Here is a 27,925-nt window from a genome sequence, read left to right on the forward strand (position 1 = left end):
CTTCAAAGGGTCCCTGTTTTCTGTTATGAACTGGGATGTGTTTTTGGTCTCCAGAAGGAAACAAAACAGCTTCTTGATGTTTAATATTCTCTGCAGAAAAATTTCCTTTGCCAACAGTCTATAATTCATAATGGACAACAGCGAAGCCAAAGAGCTGGCCATTTCTTCAGTAATAGCCTGAACTCTGGTAACTGGAATAACATCAAGCTTTTCCATTAAGGAAAGTTCTATGTCTTCTACCCTCAACTTCCACAATCATCCTAGGTTGGTCAGAAGTCGATATCCAGACAGGTGACCTCTTCGTGTATACGTAACGAGCACCAACATCCCTGGGGCACTAACAGCTCTGAAATGGCAGGTGTCAATGCCTTGTTTACGAAAGTTACCACAAAGGTTGTGCCAGCCTTAGGCAAACTGTGTCGCGGTTCTAAAGATTCTGTAGCAATGTTTCTGCTTTTTTCTTAACAGATCATCTCCTCGTTGAATCATTTCATTAATTCTGTTGGCTTTTTGCAGATTCCAGATGCTTAATGAAAAGCTTCTTTGACCTCTTTTCTAAAAACCTATGATGTTTAGTAAGTAAAAGCCTTTAAAGTACTTTGCCTCCTAATCTTATTAACCTGTTTAAATTTAGCACAGTATTTGCACTCCTCAATGGTATAGTCCAAGCCCACAAAAAAAATAAACATTGTAGTAATCTCTATGCACTGTTGACCACAAGCACATTTACTGCCAGTTCAAAGCCATATTTCAGTTATTCATCAGTAATCTTAGAAAAACCACAACTAAGGACAAAATCAGCAAAACAAGAAACTTAAGCAAATAAAACAAATCAGTATAAACTACTACACAATATATGTTCTTCCAGAAGCATCTGTGATAGATTCAGAAGTGGTGAGAAGAACTGAATCGAATGTGCAGTGATGATGCTAATGCTTGTCAGGGTTTTATGTTGGGTGCATGTCTGTTCTCCATATTTGTCACTTACATCAGTGCCTAGTAAAAAAAATTACCCACACTGGTTCCTCTCAGGGATGTGCCACTGCTTTCAGAATTTCTGACCATGAAGCACAAACCAAGAAGGCAGGTAAATTGAAATGTTAGGATTTACAGTTATAGTGGCCCTCCCTAAAGACGAGCTAAAGGCTTCTTTGAGTTCTGAAGAGATAAGTATAAAAATGGGAAAAATGCTGCAGGTTTAATCATATATTTAATTTTTCTGGATTCTATCTTGTTTCAAGATGGATTCTGATTAATTCCTGAAAGCATGAATATTGCTTGCATAGGACATTCCAATGTGGAAAATCAGAAGTTATACCTAATAGGTAATAGTAAGCAAAATAATACAAAGGTGCTCAGTTTTGATTGATTATTGGCTATAGTTTAATAGATACATTCTGTCCAGAAGCAATAATAATATCAAAGAATGAAGTGAGACAAGAACTTTATTGCTTAGACTCCGGCATATGTGTGTTCTTTGTAATTAAGGAGATTATGCTACTCTGCTGAATTTTGTTGCATGAAGTTAGTTTTAACCTCAACAGGGTTCAAGGATGAGCATAGGAATTTATTAAGGGGAAATGGTGACTTTGCAATATTTTATGAAAACTGAGCTAATCAAATTATGTGTGGTAGAATAAGGCAGTTTGGTCAACACAAGGATAATCAATGGCAGGATGCATTGGGACTGGAGGCAGCAAATATGGTTACTTTGTTCTAGTGTTTAGTAATCCTGATGAAGGTAGCACATGGAATTTGACCAAATTTGGTTACTTTGTGCTAGTGTTTAGTAATCCTGATGAAGGTAGAACATGGAATTTGAATCAAGGCCATCTCCAGAGTGACTTAGCTAAAAGTAAATCATTTCCAGCAGTGGGCTGAGTACAAAGTAATGAGAACTTCGTTCACAAAACGCATTCAATAGTTATTTGACTTTGCCTAAGAAGTACCGGTATGTACACTGAGTACTTGATTATGCAAATTAGTTTTATTTTTTTTGTTACTACTTGAAGACATTTTATTTGTATTTAATGGAAAGCTGTACAGATAATAGCTCTGGAATATACCGAATATGAAGTGTAAAGAACAGTTCAAAGTGTTCAATGAATCAGAGGTATAAAGAAACACATTGCCATCTGCATATTAAACCAGAGTAGTTGAGCAACATTCAAGAGTACACATCCTACAAATATGGAGAACAGGAATGTACCCAACATAAATCATTGGTAAACAATGCAGACATCTACAGCTGATATTACAACATATTTCCAGCTTAATATACTGAATATAACTTAAAAAAATATCTCTTGAACCAATCAGCGTGATGGATGTTGAAGCCATTATTTAGAAAACAATTAAACTAAACAGAGATGCTGATGTGATTAAACATTTTGGCTTATCAAAGAATAACACCCATTTGATTTTATTGTTAACAATTTCCGTACCATCATGAGGTCTGAATTCATGCTGGTTAGAGGACAGTAAGATGATATATGAAACAAATGACATTACCAGCTTAATGAATGCACCCTCTTGAAGTTTGTTGTGCAGGGACAATATTGTAATAATTACAAAATTAGATAAAGGGTTAGATGAACAGTATGGACACCCATTCTGGGAGGGGGGAGTTATGTCTTGTATCCCCAAGTCAGAAAAGCAGCCTTCTGAAACATACATTTCTAGTAAAGTGTGGCATTACTGGAAGGACAGGGGCAGGTGCAGAGGTACAAATTCCTGGGTATTTAAGGAGGAATATGCTCTCTGATGTCACATTATAGTTTTAAGTACATGATGAATGAAAGGAGAGCTGAAACGTTTTATGAAGCACATATACCTAACGATACTTGAATAAGAATGCATTTGGTGGTTGAGAAGAATAGGGATGAAGTAATGGATTATGACAGCACGAACAGAAAAGTTGTGCAGCACTTAAATCAAATGAACCAGGCAAGAAGATGAGAAGAACTTGTGCCGGTAACAGAATTTATTTATACTAAATTAGAAGATTTTGTATGACATCAACCTTGTTTTGGTACTAGTCAGACATTTTTGCCTAGCAGTACTCAAAAAGCTTTTGCAATGATTTTGGCTTGTGAATACAGCTTGAGTGCACGATTAGTTTTTCTTAGTGTTGCTTCCAGAGAATGTTACAATGGGCGGCGATCTTTTTCACATCTTGGGAAAATAATGGGAGTGACTCAGAACAGATCCTTAAATGTCTAACGGAAGCCAGACGGTTTTCAGTATGGAAACAAATATATTACTAAAGTAGGAATCTGCATTGTGAAAATACAGCAAGGTGACAGATTTTACAGGTTCGTAGGTAGGCAAGTACTAAGCTAACTGCCCTTGCGAGCCATTTTAAGCCTAGCCATTTATCCCTTGTGAGACTCAAACCCTGCACCTTGTGTTTGTAAGGCAAACACCTTAACCATTAGGCCACCCTGCCAATCATCACACACTATCCCTTGATACTCATCACAGAAGTTTAAAAGACAGTTTAAATGTACAGAATTAAAATGTTTGAGGTTTCATGCAAATCTAATCCTCAAAGGTATTTGAGAAAATTTTCCTCAAATATTGAAACATGTGGACAAATATTTATACATTTCAGAAGTGCAACATGGATTATGGAAATGCCAGTTACATACCATGTCAATGATAATACCCTCTCAAACATGAAGGAATGTCTAATTTGTACTCTATATATTTATATGAGGGAGGCAGTTAAGGTTGTTGATCACAGCTGATTGATTGGCAAACTCATTGCAATACGTTTGGGGTTATACATTCCAAATGGAATTAAAGTATGCCTCTGATAAGTTATTTGGATTCTATGCCAATAATATTGTCTCACAGGTAAGTAAATTCAGACCTGGAGTTCTACAGGGCTACTTGTTTAGCCTAATGCTGTCTTCCCTAAACATTAATGGTGAGTGTGTCGTGTCGTCCAAAATAACTTCAGCAAACGCTAAAACAGCGAGTGCCATCTACCGACATTACTTTTGCCAGCACTGGAGTTTGCTTTTTTTCTCCACTGTTGTGCAGCCTCAGACTTGTTGTATACAAGTCTGGGGGTGGGAGCAAATTACTCATCTATTCATCGAAGGTGGTTTTGGCAAAATGTTTTCATTTTTTCTATTCACCGAAATTACCTTTGATGACCCATAATGAGTCGACATAAATGACCTATGTCTAGACCGTAGTGGGTCCAAGTTAACAATATATGCTAAAGAGCTCCTCTTCTCCTCCTGCATGCAGAAATACAAGCCCACAAGTTCATAAAGGCCTTCAAAGTACCTCTAACAAGGTGCTGGGCTGGCTAGGCAAAGCAAGCTTATTGTCAACACTTCTAATACCCCCCTGCATAATCTTCAGTACACAACGAGAGCATAAATACACAACAAAAGCATAAATACACAATGACAGCATAAATACACAACAAAAACATAAATACACAACAAAAGCATAAATATACAATGTAAGCATAAATACTGCTCTACTGCTACGCCATGAGTCATTACATATTCCTATTTCTGGTTCAGATTCGTGCATATCTAGACATTCGGCAGGAATTTTCCTTATCCTTTAAGTATCGTACCAAGATTTCCATTGACAAAATCCTTAAACGACTCAAACGCTGCAACAGAATATCAAACTAGCTAACTGAAAAACTAGAAATGTTACTGCTGTTAACCTTCTGATGCACAAACTCATGTACCCATAAATTCTAGTCAAAATCCTAATGTACTACATGTTGTGGCAAACAAAATGTGCAGGTTCCCATCTCTCTGTAGCGGAATTATACGTTGCTGTCTCCCACTTAAGTGGGTCGTGCTCTTCTCACTGTTCATGTGTCTGGGCTAGTGGCCACCATCACATGTGAAGTGATGCATTCAAAACATGCATGTATCCCTTCCAGTCTCAAGCTCTAGGCATCTTTACCATATGGAGCCTGTCCTTTAACCATCTGTAGGTCAGAAGGGGTTTAAAAGTTACATTTCACTAAAACCCAAGGATACCACTGCTTTATAGAGCATGACTGAACCCAGGCTACTTAAATACACAGCCTAGTCTAGTTGGCTTAGGTTTATCTATATATTTTTGATAGCCTGTTTGGATTTCTTCTATGTTTAACTGTGCTTTGCTTAGTAACACAGTTTAATACAGGAAATATTTGCTTATGCAATGTTTCTTTTGAAACTATTACCTAGTTAAATTTTGTTTTTGTTGTCTTTAAGAATGCCCTTTAAGAATATCACTGCATTTTTCAGACTATAAAGCACTGTATTATTATGACATGTGCAACGGTTTGCCACACAGCCTGGTACTTGACTAGAAATTGTCCTTTTATACAAAACCACTAATTAATAAATACTTAGGGGTTTAAGGATTTTTTCAGCTTTGAAAACAGCAAAAGTAACAAAGTGGGTGCACAGCCAAGTTGTTCCAGGAGAGAAAAAGAAAATCCAGTCATTTGTTGACCATTTACCTTGTTGGTCTTTGTAGCCTAAGAGGAAGGTTCAGCAGTTTTGGTAAGTAGAAGATGTGGTCAGTCAGGTATGAGAAAGGTTTCTCTGGATGCGTCCAGTCAGGTATGAGAAAGGTTTCTCCTGACGTATCCTGCCAATGCTGAAATGTAAAATAATTAGTAGCACAGACTGCATATCAGCAGCTACCCATTGTATAGACACTTGGAAGTCTTTAGGATGATTAGTAATATTTAATGTTTCCAGATAGCTATCTAAAGTATAATAACTAATAATTCTTGACCACCTGACCACTGGTATTTAGCATCTGAGCATCACAGACGCTGGCTGTGTTTCAGGTGACCCAAGTCTGAAGTGGTTCAAGCAGTGAGAGAGTGTCTAATGTGAGTGAGGGTGGGGCTTAGCGGCTAACATTGGCTCACCCTTCCTTTGGACATGGAGTGGTGCTTTCAGTCTGCCAATTGGCACCATGTATGCACAGGCTTGCATGGCACAAAAATAGCCAGGAATGAAGATATGAACTTTGCCAATCCCATGCTGGAGACAGCACCCTTCATAAGTGTGTAAAGGAGGGCATAAGACACTGCAGGGATTGGGATACAGCATTATCAGAGATATAGTCATTGCCAGGACAGTGGCAAGGACATACAACTCCAGGGCTGCCTGGATGATGACTTCTCTGGTTGTCTATCATCTCTGTGCTGGGATACCCTGTATGTGGGTATAAACTGGTTCAAATCAAAATGGGGGAGGTTCAAGAGCTGGCAGGTCTGCAAGTAAAAAGTGTTTAGAAAACAACAGTGTGGTAAGCTACATGTTTCAAGTTGCATACTTGGGGTATTACAACAAGGTTATGATTAGAATTTAAAAGTATGGAAAAAGATTGGCATACAAGACTGATGATCTAATATGGAGACTGTGTTATAGCTGACATGGAGACTTTTAAGTATAAATACTGATTTTAAATGCAATAGAAACATTGTGAACAATGTGGAGGTTGAAAGCTATGATTATTACTGAGGAATATTTGTTAATTTTAGGATGTAAAACATATAACTAGCCATGTGCTAGTAATGCAAGTCATCAGTAGCACAAAGTTTGATTTGAAGGTTATATTTAAGTTAGTCATTCTGAATTTAAATTCTGATTTGTTCATTTTGATAATGGGTAGCATCAAAAAGACACTACAGAAGGCATACCCCTTGGATGGAGAATGTGCAAGGCCACAGTACTTTATTTATTTTATTTGAATTTCCTAACTAGGACTGTGCACCGATTCCCATGAACCAATTTCAGGCAAAGCCTGAAAGATACATAAACAACATTCAAAAGAAACAGGTATGTAGACACAACTATCTGTTAAAACTCTAAACATAGCATACACATTGCAATTGTTTGAGCATCAGATTTGCAAACAATAAGTCAGGAATTTAAACACAGAAAATACAAAACATGTTAAGTTTTCAAACAATAACATGAAAAGACTGTTGAACGGGTATGAGAAGGTAGGTCGGGTAATCCTACTTACAGATGGGGAGAAGAGAGAAAGAAAGGACTAGAAAAAAAGGAAAATGGAGGCAGTTATAAATAAAGTAAAGGTGGGGGATTGGGTTTTTACATTATTCTGTTTCTCCTTATCTACATGTTTTATCACTGTGGAAATTCTGCCAAGAAAAATAATGTGAAGTGGTAGAAAGCCATAAGTTAAGGAATGTGAAGTGGTTGAAAGCCATAAGTTAAGGAATGTGAAGTGGTAGAAAGCCATAAGTTAAGGAATGTGAAGTGGTAGAAAGCCATAAATTAAGGAATGTGAAGTGGTAGAAAGCCATAAGTTAAGGAATGTGAAGTGGTAGAAAGCCACAAGTTAAGGAATGTGAAGTGGTAGAAAGCCACAAGTTAAGTAATGTGAAGTGAAATTAAGCATTGCACTAGACTTGATTACAAAAATATGCTTTTAAATGGGGTTGAGTCAGATGCGGTGGTGCAGCAGTTAGCGTTGTTGCGTCACAGCAAGAGGTTCTCTGGTTCGATTCTTGGCTGGAGCACCTTCTGTGCAGAGTCTGCATGTCCTCTCTGCAGTCAAGTGAACTTTAAAGACATGCAGGTAGGTGTGTGAGAGTGTGTGTGTGCCTTCTGTGAAGGTTGGGTGCCAGGCTGGTAACTCGACACCATAAAAATCCACTGTCAATCAAGAGCAGGCCGGTTATCCGCTGTGGTGACCTCTAACTGGAAAAAGCCAAAAGATCTTTTAAATGAGGTTGCAACTTCAAGATTTTAAATCTTTTAGGAATGAGGGTTATTGAGCATTGGGAAGAAAAGCTACGCTTAGTTCATTGCAGACTTGTTGAGTGTTTGTACATGGGCAAGGGATGTTTAACTTCTAAGGTTGCAGGATAGGATCCTTGTACATTTGTTAAGGGAGAGAGGGACTCTAATTTTAAGAATTTAGAAAAGCAAATAGTTAATTTTGCATCTTGTTTTGTTCAATGTGGAAATGATGTTAAGGGATTGGTCCAAATAAAATGTCTAGATATTTGACACGGGTAGTTTTTCACTTAGTTCATTGTTAAGTCCTAGTACGTGTCAATGCTGGTTTCCTTGTTGACAGACAGCAATTAACTTGCAATTAACTTGTGTCTACAGAGAGGATATGCTCTAACAATACCTAAAGCATGCTTGCACATTTAAAGCCATGTGGATAAGGTGCAGGCAATATAGCAGTCTTTGCTCCAATATAAGTGCACTGATTTATGTTTTACATTGCATACTGACTAAATACAGTGGAAATAAAAAGTTTACACACCCCTGTTAAAATGCCAGGTTTTTGTGATATAAAAAAATGAGACCACAATAAATCATTTTAAAACTTTTCCCACTTTTAATGGGACCTATAGCCTGTGCAATTCAATTGAAAAACAAACAAATCTGTTAGGGGAAAAATATAAAAAACGTACAATAAGCTGGTTGCATAAGTGTGCACACCCTTAAACTAATACTTCATTGAAGCACCTTTTGATTTAATTACAACATTCAGTCTTCTTGGGTACACACCTGCCATCAATTAAAGAGACTCTGACTAACCCCAAATAAAGTTCAGCTGTCCTAGTAGGAGTTTCCTGACATTTACTCAGTTGCCTGCTACAGCAAAAGCCATGGTGCACAGAGTTTACAAAGCATCAAAGGGATCTCATTGTTGAAAGGTATCAGTCAGGAGAAGGTTACAAAAAATTTCCACAGCATTGGCTATACCAATCGTGATATCTATGTTAAGCTTTATACCCCACATCATCTGACTTTTAGAAATATTAGAAAACATAAATGAAAGGTACATACTCATTCTGTGCAGTTTTTCTTTACATTTTTTTCTTGTATACCAAGGTGTTTGTCCAACCAATATCTAACTAAAAATATCTGACAGAACAAATACCAAAAGCATGGGTACTGTAGTGAATATGGATTCAACATCCAAAGTAACCAACATATAATCGGTGTTGTCATGACTCTTAGACCAATCAAATAATTTTCTCAAAAACCAGCACTACCTTTAACAAAACTTTTACACATTTCCAAGACACCCTTTAACTTGCCATCCACATATTTAGAGAGAGGTTCTGTTACCTACTCTCTAGCTGAAACACTAGGTCTCACAGGAGGTGTACTTACACTTATAAATATTTTTGGCAAACCATAATACAAAAGTATTTTTGAAAAGGGTATATAAAAAAAATCAATTCATCATTAGATAAGTAGCCTTCTAAAGCATGGCATAAATTTCTCCATTAACCGTGTTAATTTTATCAAGTTGTATCCTATGTATTAAAAAATAAGTGCTTGTATCAGTCAATAATGCTAAAATACTTTTATCACATAAATTCCTATCCATCACAACCATACAACACATTTACAGTATTTTTAATAATGTCAATATAATTTATTAAGATCTGCAGTAAGATCTGGGTAACAGTAAATTCACCCCGGGGGTACGACCTGTGTCCCTCTTGGATAGGAGCAATACCATGGAAATAAGGGTAGAACTTGACTAGGTTTGTAAGGGCCCCAGGGCCATTAGCCTAGAAACTTCCTATGATCCTACAGCAACTCTTTTACCGTTATTCATATTCTAGAACAACTTGGTCTGTCTCTTAAAAAGTTCAAGAATGTCCCTTCCTCAGGCCTTCTGGAAAGCACTTACAATGGATTATTACTATGACTAAAGGTGCTTGACCTTTTACAAGTCACCTTATCAGAAGTACTGGTGTTGGGATATAAAAACTCTTAATATTGAGAATGTGCAAATCTCATTTTTTTATATCAAATTCAACCAGGACAGCTAGACAATTACATAAGCATATAAGAAAGTACATGCTTGCTTTACTGACACCTTACTTACTTAAACAACAGATGAAAACTCACCCTCTCAGGTAATTCTGCACCTTAAACAGAGCTGCCATCACTGAGACATGACAGACCAATAGTGTTACTGCAGAATTGTGTCCGCCAAACTTTAACAGCAATACAGGTATGTTTAACATAACTGAAAAACCATCTGCATTAAAAAAAGAATGCTCATACTAATAATATTTAATCATACTAATAAAATTTAATATTGAGAGTAAACACCATAAGTATAGTACAATAACTAAAACAGGAAAACAATGAATACAACACATACAATTTCACTTTAAATAAGAAGTTATGTACTCACCATAACTTTCCATGTTTGTTGTCCATCTCGCCTATATTCTGACTCGGCCGAATATTAAAGCTCGAGAGCTTCCACTGGCTTGAGAATAACCCCTATCCCATGATGCTCTGGGCCGAATCCCCAGATCTTGTTTGCAAGCGAAAGACAATCACAGAAAAATTGTGTATGTATATATGTATATATGTATGTATATATATATATATATATATATATATATATATATATATATATATATATATATATATATATATATATATATATATATAAATACATACCTTACAAGGACAGGATCAGAGGCTCCAAACCATCAAAAACTATGTGCATAGTGTATAGTTATCCACCAGTTTCTCCAGGAATACAGGATGGGGAAAAGAGGGTGGGACGCAAGAATATAGGTGAGATGGACAACAAACATAGAACGTTATGGTGAGTACATAACTTCTTAATGTTATATTGTCCTATCTCGCAGTAATTCTTGATGTTTGGGACAGTGTCCCTAGCACCTTTATCCTAGGGTGACTCAGTAAAAAAAGACTCTCTAATACAGTAGATCCAAAGGAGGACCTGTTCCGGGAGGCCACATCTACTTTGTAATGAGTGATAAAGGTATGAGGTCTCAGCCAAGTTGCGGCTGCACAGATAGAATCAATAGGAAGTCTAGCTTGAAAAGCAGAGGATGTTGAGACTGCTCTAGTGGAATGTCCTCTTACCTTTCCTGGTAGATGGTTACCCTGCTTATTGTAGCAGAAGGAAATGCAATCAGTAAGCCACTTAGATAAGGTTACCTTGGAAACTGACAATCCTTTCTTTTTGTCTGAAAAAGACACAAAAAGCTGGTCGGACTTCCTGAAATCTTTTGTCCTGTGCAGGTAAAAATTAATCGTCTATGAACATCCAGCTGGTGCAATTTATATTCTGCCTTGTCGCTACAGTTCAGAAAAGAGACTGGCAATTCAATGGAGAGGTTCAGATTATTCTCTGAACAGACTTTGGGAAGGAACGAGGGATTAGTTCTCAAGGAGACCCTATCCTTGTGAAAAATGATATACGGAGGACGAGTAGAAAAAGCTTGCAACTCAGATACCCTTCTGGCAGAGGTTATGGATACTAAAAAGAGAGTTTTCAAGACAAAAACTTCAAATCACAAGATGATGCAGGCTCAAAGGGTGGCAAAATTAACTAAGTTATTACAAGATTTAGATCCCAAGGGACTGGGGTTTCTCTGATTGGGGGTCTGAGTAAGAAGGTGCCTTTAAGGAAGGCCTTACATAACCTATGAGACATAATCAGGACTCCCATTTCTCCAGTATGGAAATTAGAAATGGCTGCCAGTTGAACCCTAATGGCAGCTGCAGCAGCTCCTTCTTCAAAAAGTTCAGTAAAAAGTCTAAAATTGCAGATATGGACACTGTAAGAGGCTCTATGTTCTGTTTTGCAGCCCAACATGAAAACCTTTTCCACTTACTGGAGTATAATTTTCTCGTGGATAGTTTATGGGAAGAAATGAGAACATGACTCACCGCAGGGGAAAAGGGGTAAAAGGGGTAACACCTGGCTATGTGTGGAATTGGAGCAGCCATGCTGTCAACTTGAGGGTTTGGACAGATGGATGGAACTCCCCCGAAGAATGGGTCAAGAGATCTGAAAATTGGATCCAGAATCCCAGGTTCCTCCAGAAGATAAGTCCAGAGAAAGGGGAACCAAACTTGATGAGGCCAGTAAGGAGCAATGAGGATCATAGTGCTTTTCAACAATCCCGCTTTCTGAATCATTTTGTGGAATAGAGGATAGGGGGGAAGGCATAGAGTAATCCCAGGGGCCAATCGTGAACCAGTGCATCCCTTGGTGACTTCCCCGGATGGGGAATGAGGGCAAAGTAGTTGCTACATTTGGTATTCATGAACGTGGCAAATAGGTTGCAGCAAGACTGGCCCCATTTCTGGAAGATCACTTCTGCAATCTCTGGCTTCAGGCACCACTCGTGAGGCATTAGAATCACTCTGCTGAGATTGTCCGCTATCATGTTGGATTTCCCTGGGATGTGCATTGCTATCAGAAAACGCTGACAAGCGATTGCCCATTGCCAAACTTGTTGTGGCTCCCGATATAGTGGGTAAGATTTGGTACCTCCCTACTTGTTTATATACAACACTACTGACATGTTGTCTGTCTGAATTGCAACCGTTCCCATGGGGAGAGAGTCCTGAAATGCCTGCAACGCATAAAGCACTGCTCTCATCTCCAGAACGTTTACATGCAAGTGGCTTTCGTGATCTTGCCATAGTCCTTGGACTGTCATTCCTAGATAATGCCCACCCACCCGATCTGGGAAGCGTCCATGATCAGTACTGCATTCGGTTGAAGAAAAACAAAGGGGCAGCCCTGATACAATTGATCTGTCTGCAGCAACAAAAGAAGATCTTTTTTGCATGACTCCATGATGATAATCTGGTGTGACAGAGGAAGATCTTGCATTGCCCACTGAGCAAAGGGCAACCACTGTAGAACCCTCATGTGTAGACGTGCTAGTGGGACTAAGAGGATAGCTGCTGCCATGTTACCCAAAACTTGCAGCACAAATCTGGCTTGAACTTTTTTCTTTGACATCAAAATCCTGATTTGCCGGTGAAGGGACTGAATTCTGTCTGGGGTAAGTTTTGCTGTCATGCTTTTTGAATCCAGATCTGCACCTAAGAAGGTAATATGTTGAGACGGTGGCAAGGCAGATTTTTTAAGTTTACTGTGATGCCTAGTCTGACACAAAGTTACATTGTTTCGTCCCTCATTTGAAGTAGTATATGCCTGGTGGTGGCGGTGAGGAGCCAGTCATCTAGATATGGAAACACCCAGAATCCCTGAGGTCTCAAGTTAGCCGTGACCACTGCCATGCATTTGGTGGACACTCTAGGGGCTGTAGTGAGACTAAAGGGCAGTGCTCGAAATTGGTAATGACTGGCTCCCAGCCAAAACCATAACTGTCTCCTGGATTGCCTGTCCATCTTTATATGGTAGTACCCATCTTGGAGATCTATTGAGCACATCCAATTGTCTTTCCCGATAAACTGGAAAATTGACTGCAGAGTTACCATCTGCAACTTTGACTTCTTAACTGATTTCTTTAGTTTGCTGAGATCTAGAATGGATCTCCAGTCCCCTGTCTTTTTAGAACTAAAAAAGAATCTTGAGTAAGTCCCGGATCCTATTTCTCTAGCAATGAAATTATCTCTTGTGTTGCATGGTCCTTTTGGCTGGGTGGGACATCCAGTAAGGACCGATTTTTTGGTGGGGAGGTAGAAAAGGGTACGTGATAACCTCTAGATATTATTGTTTGTACCCATTTGTCTCAAAATTTCTTGACAGGCATTTTAGTACAGTGACAATCGACCCCCGACTGCCTCCAGAGAATAGCAGATGGGCCTCCTTTCAGGAGCGCTGGAAGGGCCTGTCGGAGAACGTATCTCTGTCGCCCTGGTTTTGCAGACCCCCTCTGCCATGAGGACAGCGTCTTCCATTATAACTTTCCCCTCTGCCCCTGGGGAAGAGTCACCATGTGCATCAGAAAAAACTTTTTGGGACTTGCGGAACCACATTTTTCAACCCTTTTGACCTTTGGGATAAGGTCTAGATGGGGCAGAAAAACAGACTCCCACAGCAGATAAGGTTTTCCCTTCCTTCTCGCACCTGGTTAAAGTATCTTTCGCCTTTGGTTCAAAAAGGGATGAACCATCAAAGAGGGTGTTGGTGAAGGAAGACCTGAAGAGTTCTGCAAAATTGCAAAGGCACATCCAGGAATGTCTCCAGAGGGAAATAAAAACAACTACAGAAGAAAAGAGGGGAGGGAGTGGCCCTCGGCCCGCCTAACTTAAACAGTATTCTCTACAATTGGGATAGGGGAAGAGAATCTTCTAATTTAAAATGATTCTCAAGAAAGAAGAACACACACTGAAGAAAAGGAAAAGGGAGAGTGGCCCTCTAACTCACACGGGCTGCGGCAGCCCTCTAACTTAAATGGTGCTCTCTAAACCAGGACAGGATAGAGACAAGACCTAACACATACTCACGATAACTGTTAAAAATAGAAGAATTTAGACACAAAAAATCAAGGAAACACTGAAAAATATATAATTAGTCTACTTAGCCAACGAGCCAGCCAGACAGCAACCTCGATGCTTGAGTGGCAAATGAGATTTAGGGATTTGGCCCAGAGCATCATGGGAAAGGGGTTAGCCTTGAGCCAGTGGAAGCTCTCGAGCTTTAGTATTTGGATGCGTTGCAGCCGTGAATGGCTCCGAACCCAACCAGCACGAATTACGGTGAGATTGGACAACATAACATATCATGCTTCTCCACGTCATTTAACTGCAGTGGAAAAAACAGTTAAAGCGATGGAAATCTGAAGAAAATTCCACAATGAAAAAAGGTGCCTTTACATAAAAAGCTTTCCACTATGCTGGCCTTGGTTAAAATGTTGCTGTAAGATAGATACTGTGGTTCACTGGTTAAAATGTTACTGTAAGATAGATACTGTGGTTCACTGGTTAAAATGTTACTGTAAGATAGATACTGTGGTTCACTGGTTAAAACGCTTACCTCATTCTCATCAGAGCTTCCCACAACATAAAAGAAAAGGTCGACACTGCTCTTGTATACAATTGTCCTCCCTTCTAAAAAAGCAATTTCACCTGAAACAAAAGGGTAAGCAGTGGAGAAGTTTCAAAATCAAGCTATATCTTAGCAAAATCAAACAGGATTGACATATAGAGCACAAAATTGTTAATTTTTATTAAAATTCTGTCTTACTGATGTGCTCAAACATAATCACATAACAGTTAAGAAATACAAAGCATAACATTAATAAAAAAACAGCTAATAGAACTGCAGTGATTAATATTATCTTTTTTATTTATTTAAATATTTGTTGGCCAGGTAGTTTGTTTGGTCCTAAAGATCCTTTTCAGCCAAGACACAGTCCAGGGGCACCCGCATTTAAATGCTCTGTGTTGCTAACATTACTAGAACAGTAATTTTTATGTTTATATAGAACACAGTAAGGACAGCCAACAAGTGTTTATATTCATAGGGAACAGTAATCAAAAGACAAGAATGTTTAACAACATTAGAAACATCAAGAATGTTTAACAACATTAGAAACATCAAGAATGTTTAACAACATTACAAACATCAAGAAAGTTTAACATTACAAACATCAAGAATGTTTAACAACATTAGAAACATCAAGAATGTTTAACAACATTAGAAACATCAAGAATGTTTAACAACATTAGAAACATCAAGAATGTTTAACATTAGAAACATCAAGAAAGTTTAACAACATTACAAACATCAAGAAAGTTTAACATTACAAACATCAAGAATGTTTAACAACATTAGAAACATCAAGAATGTTTAACAACATTAGAAACATCAAGAATGTTTAACATTAGAAACATCAAGAATGTTTAACAACATTAGAAACATCAAGAAAGTTTAACATTAGAAACATCAAGAAAGTTTAACAACATTAGAAACATCAATAATGTTTAACAACATTAGAAACATCAAGAATGTTTAACATTAGAAACATCAAGAAAGTTTAACAACATTACAAACATCAAGAAAGTTTAACATTACAAACATCAAGAATGTTTAACAACATTAGAAACATCAAGAATGTTTAACAACATTAGAAACATCAAGAATGTTTAACAACATTAGAAACATCAAGAATGTTTAACAACATTAGAAACATCAAGAATGTTTAACAACATTACAAACATCAAGAATGTTTAACAACATTAGAAACATCAAGAAAGTTTAACATTAGAAACATCAAGAAAGTTTAACAACATTAGAAACATCAATAATGTTTAACAACATTAGAAACATCAAGAATGTTTAACATTAGAAACATCAAGAAAGTTTAACAACATTACAAACATCAAGAATGTTTAACAACATTAGAAACATCAAGAATGTTTAACAACATTAGAAACATTACTTTCATACAATTAGCTAACAATACTAAAATAAAGATGAGCACTGAGTAAGTAGTGACCACACAACATCGTATCCTATGCCATATTATCCTGCCATCAGATAGCGGTGAGGACTAAAGCTCTGAACTGTTGATGGATTGCTTGCTGTACCAGGGTACAGGGTTTGATTCCTTTCATCTTTACTTGCCTACTGTGTGACTCTGAGCAACTCAGTTAACCAGACAGAGCTCCCACGTCACCCCTGAAAATAGACAATTTGTCCAGTGGATTACCCGGACAATAAACAGGTAAAAAAAATTTAACAATACTGTTCTAACAAGCAAAATGCAATAGCCACAGTGAGGTAAACATACCCGAACTGAAACATTAAAAACACATTATGGTATATATGAAAAATAAAGCACACTTTATTACAAGAGCTCTAATGAAAAAATTCTAAACTGCTTAGTGCTTTTATGGAGCCCCCTCCCCCCTTCATGTTCGCACTATAAACCCAAACTCTAATGGAGATTCACCCCGTGACACATTGCACAACCTGCCACTGAGAGAAGTGAACAGGCTATGTCTTCTCATTCCTCTCCATCTCTGCTGGCTCTTCCAAGGCCTGGGTACTACACAAACTCAGGTCAGTTGGAATGCAGTCGGGCCTCTGTTCATATATATCACAGAGCACAACAAAGCCAAAGGGACCAACTCAAAGGTTAACCTTCACTGTAAAACAAACAGCAATAATGTCCACAAGGAAATGCACTGAAGGAAACACTCAACCAACTCAGGAATACACTAAAACAAAGTTTAACAGCTCACAAAGCTTTCGGACAACGTCCTTCCTCAGCGTGTATCAAATGCTTAAAATCACCACTCCTTATATACATCTCACAGTAAGTCAGTTAATATCAGATGACACCGCTTCAGCACAATTACCTGACAGGACATGGAATACTGTAGCAGTTAAACATTTCTACAAAGATGTCACCATTGATTTGTAATTCATAAACAGATACATTAACCACACTAATTTTTTTTTTACTTCGGCATCATTAATTGCTTTAAAAGTTGTTGTATCACTCAAAAGTTGTAGCACAAAATCATTATAATCACTTCTGTTCATAGCCTTGTTTTGAATAATAATATTTTTGAGTTATGTGCTAGTAAACTAAATAATGATGACGATAAACGTACGGAACAGCTGAATGATATGATCAAGGAGTTTTATCAGAGGGGTTATGGTGTGGATCTACTACAAACCTTGAAAGCAGAAGTCTTGGGTAATAGAAATGATGAGGAGAAACCATTTTTTTCTAGTGAGAATTTAAATATGCAACAAAATGCAAGAAATAGTGCACACAAGACAGATTACAATATATAACCACTTATAATAGAAGGACAAAGGATGTTAAAGATATTATTATGAAGAACTGGTGCCTACTATTGTCGATGCCTGAGATTCAAAATATTATAGGAGATAGACCTAATTTTTCATATACGAATAGTACTAAGCTGAAAGGGAAGTTATGTTATAAGGATCTGATGACAGGAAATAATAATAATAATAATAATAATAATAATAAAACAATGGTAGCTAAAGTGGGGACATTCCCATCTTACAATTGTGTATGCTGCCAAGACATTATTACAGATACTGAATTCACACACCCAATAACTAAGAAAAAATATATGTTAAGGGCATCAGCCACCAGCATAACATGTAATATTATTTATCTTGCCAGTTGTACAAAATGTTGAGCATTTTATGCATAGCCGGCCTTAGGCATAGGCGAACTAGGCAACTGCCTAGGGCGCCGTACAGGTCGGCCTCATAAAGGGCGCAATTTGTGTTTATTTGGTTTTGTTTTGGAACATTACCCCACTAGATGGGCAGTAGCAAGGACCGCCCAAACCCCGCTCAGTACTCTACGTTTTCCTTAAATTGCTAGTCAATTGGAAAGCCAACGTCACCAAATACAATATGGGAAACAGTGTAGTTGAATCTGTGGGCTGCTGCAAGTGCGTGTTAACGTAAAATCTAGACTATATAAAATGGAAGTGAAATGCTGAAACTAAAATGCTAGTTTTTCAGGTTTGTATATTGACCTGGACGGACCACTTTTTGCTAATGTTCACACTGCACTGAGACTGATGCTTTGTACTCAAACTGGGAATTTATGGAGCTAAACTTTAATTTTGCCCATTTGTAAAGGCACTTTTATTCCCCTGGCATTCTGTTATTCATCTTTTTTTTTCGAACCATCCATATGCAGTTGTTAGCATTTCCCACACATATGAAAGGTGGTGTAGAAGCATATTTTACAAAGATGGGAAGTGCGTAATGAACGCAAAAACATATAGATGTCATTAAAAGTTCCTCCAGCATGAGATCAAATCCTTGTGTGCTTTCTTAACAAATGTTGGACTTTTCTTCAGGCATCCTCAATAAATAAAAACTTCATCAGTTTTGTGTTTTAAGTGTCCGGGAAGTCATTACAGTTTCTGCAGTGTCTTACACTTTTGACTAGATAATGGGAGCATAACATCATTAGCGACATATGTTTATCATCAACATCACTTAGAAAGTTATTAGATCATTAGCGACATATGTTTATCATCAACATCACTTAGAAAGTTATTAGATCATTAGCGACATATGTTTATCATCAACATCACTTAGAAAGTTATTAGATCATTAGCGACATATGTTTATCATCAACATCACTTAGAAAGTTATTAGATCATTAGCGACATATGTTTATCATCAACATCACTTAGAAAGTTATTAGATCATTAGCGACATATGTTTATCATCAACATCACTTAGAAAGTTATTAGATCATTAGCGACATATGTTTATCATCAACATCACTTAGAAAGTTATTAGATCATTAGCGACATATGTTTATCATCAACATCACTTAGAAAGTTATTAGATCATTAGCGACATATGTTTATCATCAACATCACTTAGAAAGTTATTAGATCATTAGCGACATATGTTTATCATCAACATCACTTAGAAAGTTATTAGATCATTAGCGACATATGTTTATCATCAACATCACTTAGAAAGTTATTAGATCATTAGCGACATATGTTTATCATCAACATCACTTAGAAAGTTATTAGATCATTAGCGACATATGTTTATCATCAACATCACTTAGAAAGTTATTAGATCATTAGCGACATATGTTTATCATCAACATCACTTAGAAAGTTATTAGATCATTAGCGACATATGTTTATCATCAACATCACTTAGAAAGTTATTAGATCATTAGCGACATATGTTTATCATCAACATCACTTAGAAAGTTATTAGACCATTAGCAACATATGTTTATCAACATCACTTAGAAAGTTATTAGATCATTAGCGACATAGGTTTATCACCAACATCACTTAGAAAGTTATTAGACCATTAGTGACATATGTTTATCATCAACATCACTTAGAAAGTTATTAGATCATTAGTGACATATGTTTATCATCAACATCACTTAGAAAGTTATTAGATCATTAGTGACATATGTTTATCATCAACATCACTTAGAAAGTTATTAGATCATTAGCGACATATGTTTATCATCAACATCACTTAGAAAGTTATTAGATCATTAGCGACGTATGTTTATCACCATCACTTAGAAAGTTATTAGATTAGCAACACAGGTTGATCACCAATATCATTTAGAAAGTTATCAGATCATTAGTGACATGGGTTTATCACCAACATCACTTAGAAAGTTATTAGATCATTAGCAAAATAGGTTTATCATCAACATCACTTAGAAAGTTATTAGATCATTAGCGACATAGGTTTATCACTAACATCACTTAAAAAGGTATTAGATCATTAGCGACATAGGTTTATCATCAACATCACTTAGAAAGTTATTAGATCATTAGCGACATAGGTTTATCATCAACATCACTTAGAAAGTTAGATCATTAGCGACATAGGTTTATCACCAACATCACTTAGAAAGTTATTAGATCATTATGTTTATCACCATCACTTAGAAAGTTATTAGATCATTGCGACATAGGTTTATCACTAACATCACTTAAAAAGGTATTAGATCATTAGCGACATAGGTTTATCATCAACATCACTTAGAAAGTTATTAGATCATTAGCGACATAGGTTTATCACCAACATCTCTTTGAAAGTTGTTAGATCATTAGCAACATAGGTTTATCATCAACATCACTTAGAAAGTTAGATCATTAGCGACATAGGTTTATCACCAACATCACTTAGAAAGTTATTAGATCATTAGCAACATAGGTTTATCACCATCACTTTGAAAGTTATTAGATCATTATCGACATAGGTTTATCACCAATATCACTCAGAAAATGATTAGATCATTAACAACATAAGTTTATCATCAACATCACTTTAGAAAGTTCTTAGACTAAAACAATTTCCATCAGCATGATTTTTTTGAAGAACAGGAAATGTGCAAGCAGATTGCTAGCCTGTGTGATATGGGGTAAAAAAAACTTGCACTCATATTGTTGAGTTTCTATTTTTTTTTTTTGGGGGGGGGGGGGTATGACACCTGCAGTAAATAAATGGAGAAACAAATATTTCATAATAAGTGTAATTTGCACATGACACAAGCATCCTTACCAGTTGTCTAGAAGTTTCTGCATATGCATCATGAGGTAAGGAAGTCTTTGTGCTCTACTGCACACTGTATGATATTGTATTAAGCAGATTAATATTACAATGCATTTCTGTTCTGTATGAGTAGTAACGCTGAGATGGTGCTTGCAGCTAATGTTTATACGTTACTTTCTCTATAATAAAAGCAAAAAAAAAACAAAATGTTGACTACATTTCATGCTAATCGAAGTTAATTATCTTCTGCCTGAGGGCTTAACTGATTTTTTTGAATTCTTGGTTGGTAGTCATACTCAAGGTGGAGTAACAGATTAGTTCTACCCAAAGACTATGTAAAATGTTTCACTTGTGCCAGTGTTTGCTTTTAGTGCAGGTTACAAGTGATGGCTGAAAAGGGTCCATGGATAAGTGGAGTTCATTAGCATACTGACTATCCTATAAATAAATGTGGCTAATGCATATTACAGTTCGATAAATGACTTGATTCATACTTTTATTGCTTATTCCTTATTGGTTTCATACTTTTGTTATTGCATTTGATTTGTTTACTTTCCCTCCTTCAAGGTTTATCGTGTATGACTTCAAAAGTTGTTATACAAATATAAAGGGGTGTTTTGTAGTGGATGGCTTGTTTTATGTTGTGCACTGACTAATAACAGCACGGATGTATTTCTCTAGATCTGTTTGGAACACGCAAAGGTCAGGAGGTCAAAGATTATACTCATGGATAGCTATTCAAGTAGCATGTGTTTTGATTGTGAGGTAAACCAAACAGAGCATGAGAGAGAAGGTATGTGTGCGTGTACTGCTATGTGAGACCGTGAGAGAGTAGGTATGTGTACTGCTATGTGAGACCGTGAGAGAGTAGGTATGTGCGGTACTGTGAGACCGTGAGAGAGTAGGTATGTGTGCGTGTACTGCTATGTGAGACAGTGAGGCAGTAGGTATGTGTGCATGTACTGCTATGTAAGACCGTGAGAGAGTAGGTATGTGTGCGTGTACTGCTATGTGAGACCGTGAGAGAGTAGGTATGTGTGCGTGTACTGCTATGTGAGACCGTGAGAGAGTAGGTATGTGTGCGTGTACTGCTATGTGAGACCGTGAGAGAGTAGGTATGTGTGCGTGTACTGCTATGCGAGACCGTGAGAGAGTAGGTATGTGTGTGTGTTGCTTCGTGAGAGAGTAGGTATGTGTGCGTGTACTGCCATGTGAGACATACCACTCTAACAAGTGTAAACGTTTTCAATGTGCAACTAGCTGTTTTTTGTTTATTAAATGGCACACTGTGTTGTAGAATCTGAAAGCAGTGTTGGTAGCATAATTACCTTTGGTGCAGAAGGCTGTGGATTCTACTCCCACACCATGTAGCTGGAGTGCTGATTTTGCAGTGCCCATATGACTGTTGATTATTTGGTGCATTTTAAGGGGGGGTTCTACACTCCTGAGTATGTCCTTTGTACGGGATGCCTAGTGATTATGAACTTAGTCATTTCCTATTGCAATATTACCGACTTACCAATTTTTAAATATAATATAGGCAATTCATTCTTCAAGGGAAGCAGGCACTGAATTTGTAGATAAAACATTGATATGTAAAGTTGTTTGCCAGTAGCAACCTCTTCATTAGTTACAAATTTCTTTAATGTGGAATTCAGATTTTACTTCTGCAGAGATTGTATGTATGGAGTAATATAGATGAATGTATGTATGGAGTAATATAGATGAATGTATGTATGGAGTAATATAGATGAATGTGTGTATGGAGTAATATAGATGAATGTACGTATGGAGTAATATAGATGAATGTACGTATGGAGTAATATAGATGGATGTACGTATGGAGTAATATAGATGGATGTACGTATGGAGTAATATAGATGAATGTATGAATGGAGTAATATAGATGAATGTATGTATGGAGTAATATAGATGAATGTATGTATGGAGTAATATAGATGAATGTATGTATGGAGTAATATAGATGAATGTATGTATGGAGTAATATTGATGGATGTATGTATGGAGTAATATAGATGGATGTATGTATGGAGTAATATAGATGGATGTATGTATGGAGTAATATAGATGAATGTATGTATGGAGTAATATAGATTAATGTATGTATGGAGTAATATAGATTAATGTATGTATGGAGTAATATAGATGAATGTATGTATGGAGTAATATAGATGGATTGTAATGACAGAAGTCTTGAGTGGCCTTTTATGGTTGAAATTTTCTGAAATGGGGAGTTATTGGTTCATACATTCTGTTTCATTGTTTATTAAAAGAATATTTAAAACTACAAATTTAAAACACATTCTAACAAGTGGTGATGTATTATACAAGTAATATAAGGTGAATCAAAGAACAAATACAAGTATGCATGCCCCTAAAAAATGTGTGGAAGGAATCTGTTTCGAAAACAGCACAAAGGTAAACTTAATTCTCCACTGGCCAGATGCATTTTCTATGAATGTGGGTTTTCAAGCCATTTCAATGAATGTAAGTTTCAAGGGCAGATAAGTTTACGGCTCATGCTAAGTCTGTTTTCATTGCTAGACTATATTGTTTGTTCATAGGTTCATAACTTCACAGGTAGGTACTAGGCTATTAGCCCTAGGGCCTATATAAGCCTAGCCAAAAAGGTACCCTGGCTTTCGGCACCCAAGAAAATTATTTTCCTGTGCCCCTGTTGAGCAGAGCCATAGAAGTGATCCCTGGAGTGAATTTCCTATTTCCCATCCAATCATCAAGATTTTTCTTGAAGAGTGCTAATGAGGAGCTTGTTTGACATAGATAGGTAGCCTGTTCCAGAGTAGGGGAAGTCTCTGGGACAGGAATCTATCCCTCCAGCATGTTCTGTTTATTGTGGTGACAATGTTTAGGTCCCTAGAGCGTGTAGCTCAGAGGGATTGGGATTTCTTTAAGTGGCGCATGTCCAAGAGCTCCGGGTTTGACATAGCTTTGTAGGTTAGGCCGAGATCGCTTCTGAGTAGGCGATATGCGACGGAGTAAAGCTGGACTTTTTTGAGACAGTCTGCATAGGGCATCTGTTTGAGGCCAGTAATCCTCTTTGTGAGGTATTTCTGTGGACCTGTGAGGTACATACCAAAAGGGGCATTGTACTCTATAATGGATCTAATGACTGATGAGTAGAGGGGAACAATGACCTCTTTTTTCTGGATGAGAAACCTTTTGTGATGAGGTGAGCCACGTAGAAGGATTTCCTGACCACTGTGGCGATGTGATTATCAAAGGAGAGACTACTGTCCACCTGTGTCCCAAGGTCTCTTATCACACTTTTGGCGTTAAGTAGACTACCACTTATGTGGTAGTTCATGGGTACAGAGCTTTTACCAAAGGGGATGACAATACACTTTTTGGCATTGAGCTTCAGGCCATGGTTTTGACACCAGGCATCTGTCTCAGTGAGGCCCTTTTGTAGTATGTCCACATCGTTAGGAGTTTCGATTATGGCTCCTAATTTGCAGTCATCTGCAAACTTTGTTAGCCAAAGACCTTCTGTGTTAGCCTGTACTTCAGAGAAGTTGATACCAAACAGGAGAGGACCCAGGACTGAACCCAATGGTACTCCACTTGTCACTGGTTTGAAGTCAGATTTGGAGTCTGCTACTTTCACAGTGTGGGTTCTGTCCGTGAGCCAGTTGGCAACCCATCTTGTGACATAGGGATTTATACCTAGTTTAGTGAGCTTATCTATAATTTCAGAGTGGGGGATGGTGTCGAAACCCTTGGTGAGATCTAGATAAGCTGTGTGAACCACCTTATCCTCATCTATGGCTTTGGTGACTGTTTCAAAGAAGTCAATCAGGTTTAGGAGACATGATCTGCCTTTTACAAACCCGAACTGGGTAGGGTCCACAGTCTGGAGATTACCAATGTCTGTTTATGAGTTCCATGATGATACGTTCCATGGCCTTGCAGACCAGGCTCATCAGGCTAATGGGGTGGTAGTTCCTGGGGTCTGTCTTGGCTCCCCCTTTGTGGAGTGGGATAACCGTCTCGGTGCGCCATTCTGTGGGCACAAAGCCTGAGGTGAAGCTATGATTGAACATGGTACTTGGGTAGGGTGCCAGTTCATTCTGTAGTTCATGTAGAACACAGCCTGGGATATTGTCAGGTCCCATGGATGCTGTGTTCTTGGCTTTGGAGAGTGTGTTTTTTGCCTGTGCAGCCATGATTACAGGAACTTTGCATTCTTCCGGTATAGAGATGGGCTCTCTAGGGGTTGAGAGGAGGGTAAAGTTAGCACTGAACCCATCTGCCAGGATGCTGGCAGTATCAGTTGGTTATGTATATTTAGTGCCATTGTGCTGTAACTCAGAGCAGATCTGAGTTTTGCCATTGAGATTCTTGACATAGCTATAGAATGCTTTGTGGTTGTCTTTAGAGTCAGTGGCAATTTTGTTTTCATAACTAGCTTTGGAGGATTTTATGAGGGATCTCAGCTACTTACTGAGGTTGACCAGGGAGTTCCTCCAGTCATGGGATTTTACTATTTTTTGCAACAGTTTCCTTCTTCTGTTGTAGAGTTAGTTTATGGCAGATGACCACCAGATTGACTTCCTTTTTTTGAAGGATAGCATCTTGGTTCTATTAGGGATAGCATGATCCATGCACTCATGTAAGTGCTAAGTGCATTTGTGTAAGATTCAGAAGTCGCACCTCTATTGTCCGTCTGCATGGGTGTCATGAAGTTTGCCACCTCTGTCTTAAGACGTGTGAAGTTGGCTTTGGAGAAGTTTCTTACGGTGGTTTCCCTAACTGGGGTGGGGGCGGGATGTGGATGTCTAGGGTGATTAGCTTGTGGTCGGATCTGACCAACGAGGAATTGACCTCTGGTGTGGAACACCGGTTGCCCATGTTGGTAATGACCAGGTCTAGGATATTGCTGCCCCTGGTGGGGGTGTGAATAAGTTGATCCAAGGCATTGGAATTTATGAATTCCAAAAAAAGTTGAGCAAGAGAGTTGGTACATGAGTAGTTTTCCCAGTTAATGGTGGGGTAGTTGAAATAACCCATTATTAGGGTGTTGGGTTGTACCCTAATACTTTCCAGTGTATCAAGAAATGAGGAGTGGGACTCCTGGGGCATGGTGGGGGGTCTGTAGCAAGCTACCATTTGGATTGTGGTCTTGCCCAGAGTTAGTTGCACTTGGATAATCTCGGATGCATTATGCTGTGCAACTAGCCTGGAGGTGTGGATATCCTTAATGAATATGGACACGCCTCCACCTTTGGTGCTTCATTCAGGGTTAGGTGGCCGAAAGGTGTGGTATGAATTATAGCATGGTAACATAGGGGTGCTCTCTGGAGCTTTGAACCAGGCCTCTGTCACTGCACAGATGTCGATGTTCTCCATTTTAAGAGTGCCTCGAGTGAGTACATTTTGTTAGCAAATGGCTATCTGTATTTGTGCTATTTTATTTCAATATCTGTAATCACTGCAGAAGCAAATAAGAGAATAGTATGCATGGTAACTGGTGAGAAATAATCAAATAATGGAACACTGAATAGGCTGAAGAGGGGGCTGCTGCTGGGGGGTAGAGGGTTGCTGCAGTTGGGGCTGCTCTGGGGGTGGTGGTCTATTACCCTGCCTAGGGCCCTATTTGATCATGATCCGGCTCTGGTATTTAAAGTAGAAAACACGTACTAAAGGTAGTTGCAGTTTAACTACATTACAAGGTATCTTTTTCTTCCTATGCATTTAAATGTAAGGAAATGACTGGAGTGGCTTTCTTGGGGAGTGACCTACTTGTGGGTGTGGCTCAAATAGGGGTGTTTCATGAGTATGTTGTGGTTAGGGCTTAAGGAGCACCGGAGCACTACTTCGCCTAGGATGCCATTTCGGCTAAGGCCGGCCCTGATTTTATGTAAGCAAATTGATTCGCAAGCTTAAAGACCGAATTATAGAGCACAAATCAAGCATCAGGAGGGGTGTAGAGAGCAATGTCCTAGCAAAACATAACAAAGGGGAAGGTATGGAACATGCATTTAGGTTCGGTGTAATTAGAGTTATTTATGCAAACTGAAGGTGTGGTGGTGTGAATAACTTATTAGAACTTGATGAATATGAGTGGATAATAATGCTTCAGGCAGACATCAAGTCAGGCCCACCAGGGCTAAATACTTCGGTGAGTATAAAATCAGTCCTTAAAAAGAACAGATGATTTTGAAGAAATGAATTTTATGACAAATTTTAGAAATATCGTGTGTGTGTGTGTGTGCATGATTTATATATATATATATATATATATATATATATATATATATATATCCATTTGGTCGACAGCTCATTTGGTTGACAACCAATATTCACGGCAAAAACTTGGGATTTGCCCCCCTCCCCAGTGTTGTGTGACCCTGGAGTTGATATACATAGTTAGGGGGGCACAGCCCCCCCCCCACATTGGGGGGTGAAGTCCCCATCTATTTTCATTTAAAACATGAAAATACAACAAAAACTACACATTTTAAATGAAAATAGGTGGGGGGCTTTGCCCTCCACACCCCCCTAACTAAATATATCAACTCCAGGGTCGCACAACATTGGGGAGGGGGGCAAATCCCTGTTAAGTGCCTTGAATACTGGTTGTCAACCAAATGAGCTGTCGATCAAATGGTCTGTCGATCTTATGAAGTAGACCCATATATATATATATATATATATATATATATATATATATATATATATATATATATAGATATAGATATATAGATATATATATATAGATATATGTGTATATGCTGTAGCAGGCAACTGAGTAAATCCTACTAGGACAGCTGAACTTTATTTGGGGTTAATCAGAGTCTCTTTAATTGATCGCAGGTGTGTACCCAAGAAGACTGAATGCTGTAATTAAATCAAAAGATGCTTCAACAAAGTATTAGTTTAAGGGTGTGCACACTTATATAACCAGCTTATTGTACGTTTTTTATTTTTTATATTTTTTCCTTTAACAGATTTGTTTGTTTTTCATTTGAACTGTACAGGTTATAGGTCACAAAGGTGGGAAAAGTTTTGAAATGATTTATTGTGGTCTCATTTTTTATATCACTAAAACCTGGCATTTTAATAGGGGTGT

General features: G+C 37.9%; 1 protein-coding gene across 6 annotated transcripts in view; it reads right to left on the bottom strand.

Moving 5' to 3' along the window:
- Positions 1–27,925, bottom strand: part of COPZ2 (COPI coat complex subunit zeta 2) — a 670,348-nt gene that overhangs the window by 475,057 nt on the left and 167,366 nt on the right. For all 6 annotated transcript variants that reach the window (XM_044055305.1, XM_044055308.1, XM_044055307.1 and 3 more), the window contains exon 4: positions 14,785–14,876. In XM_044055305.1, the coding sequence (XP_043911240.1) occupies positions 14,785–14,876 (92 nt within the window). The remainder of the gene's footprint in view (positions 1–14,784; positions 14,877–27,925) is intronic.

Source organism: Protopterus annectens, chromosome 13.part0 (genome assembly GCF_019279795.1).
Source record: "Protopterus annectens isolate FY-2018-M chromosome 13.part0, PAN1.0, whole genome shotgun sequence".
Lineage (NCBI taxonomy): Eukaryota > Metazoa > Chordata > Ceratodontiformes > Protopteridae > Protopterus > Protopterus annectens.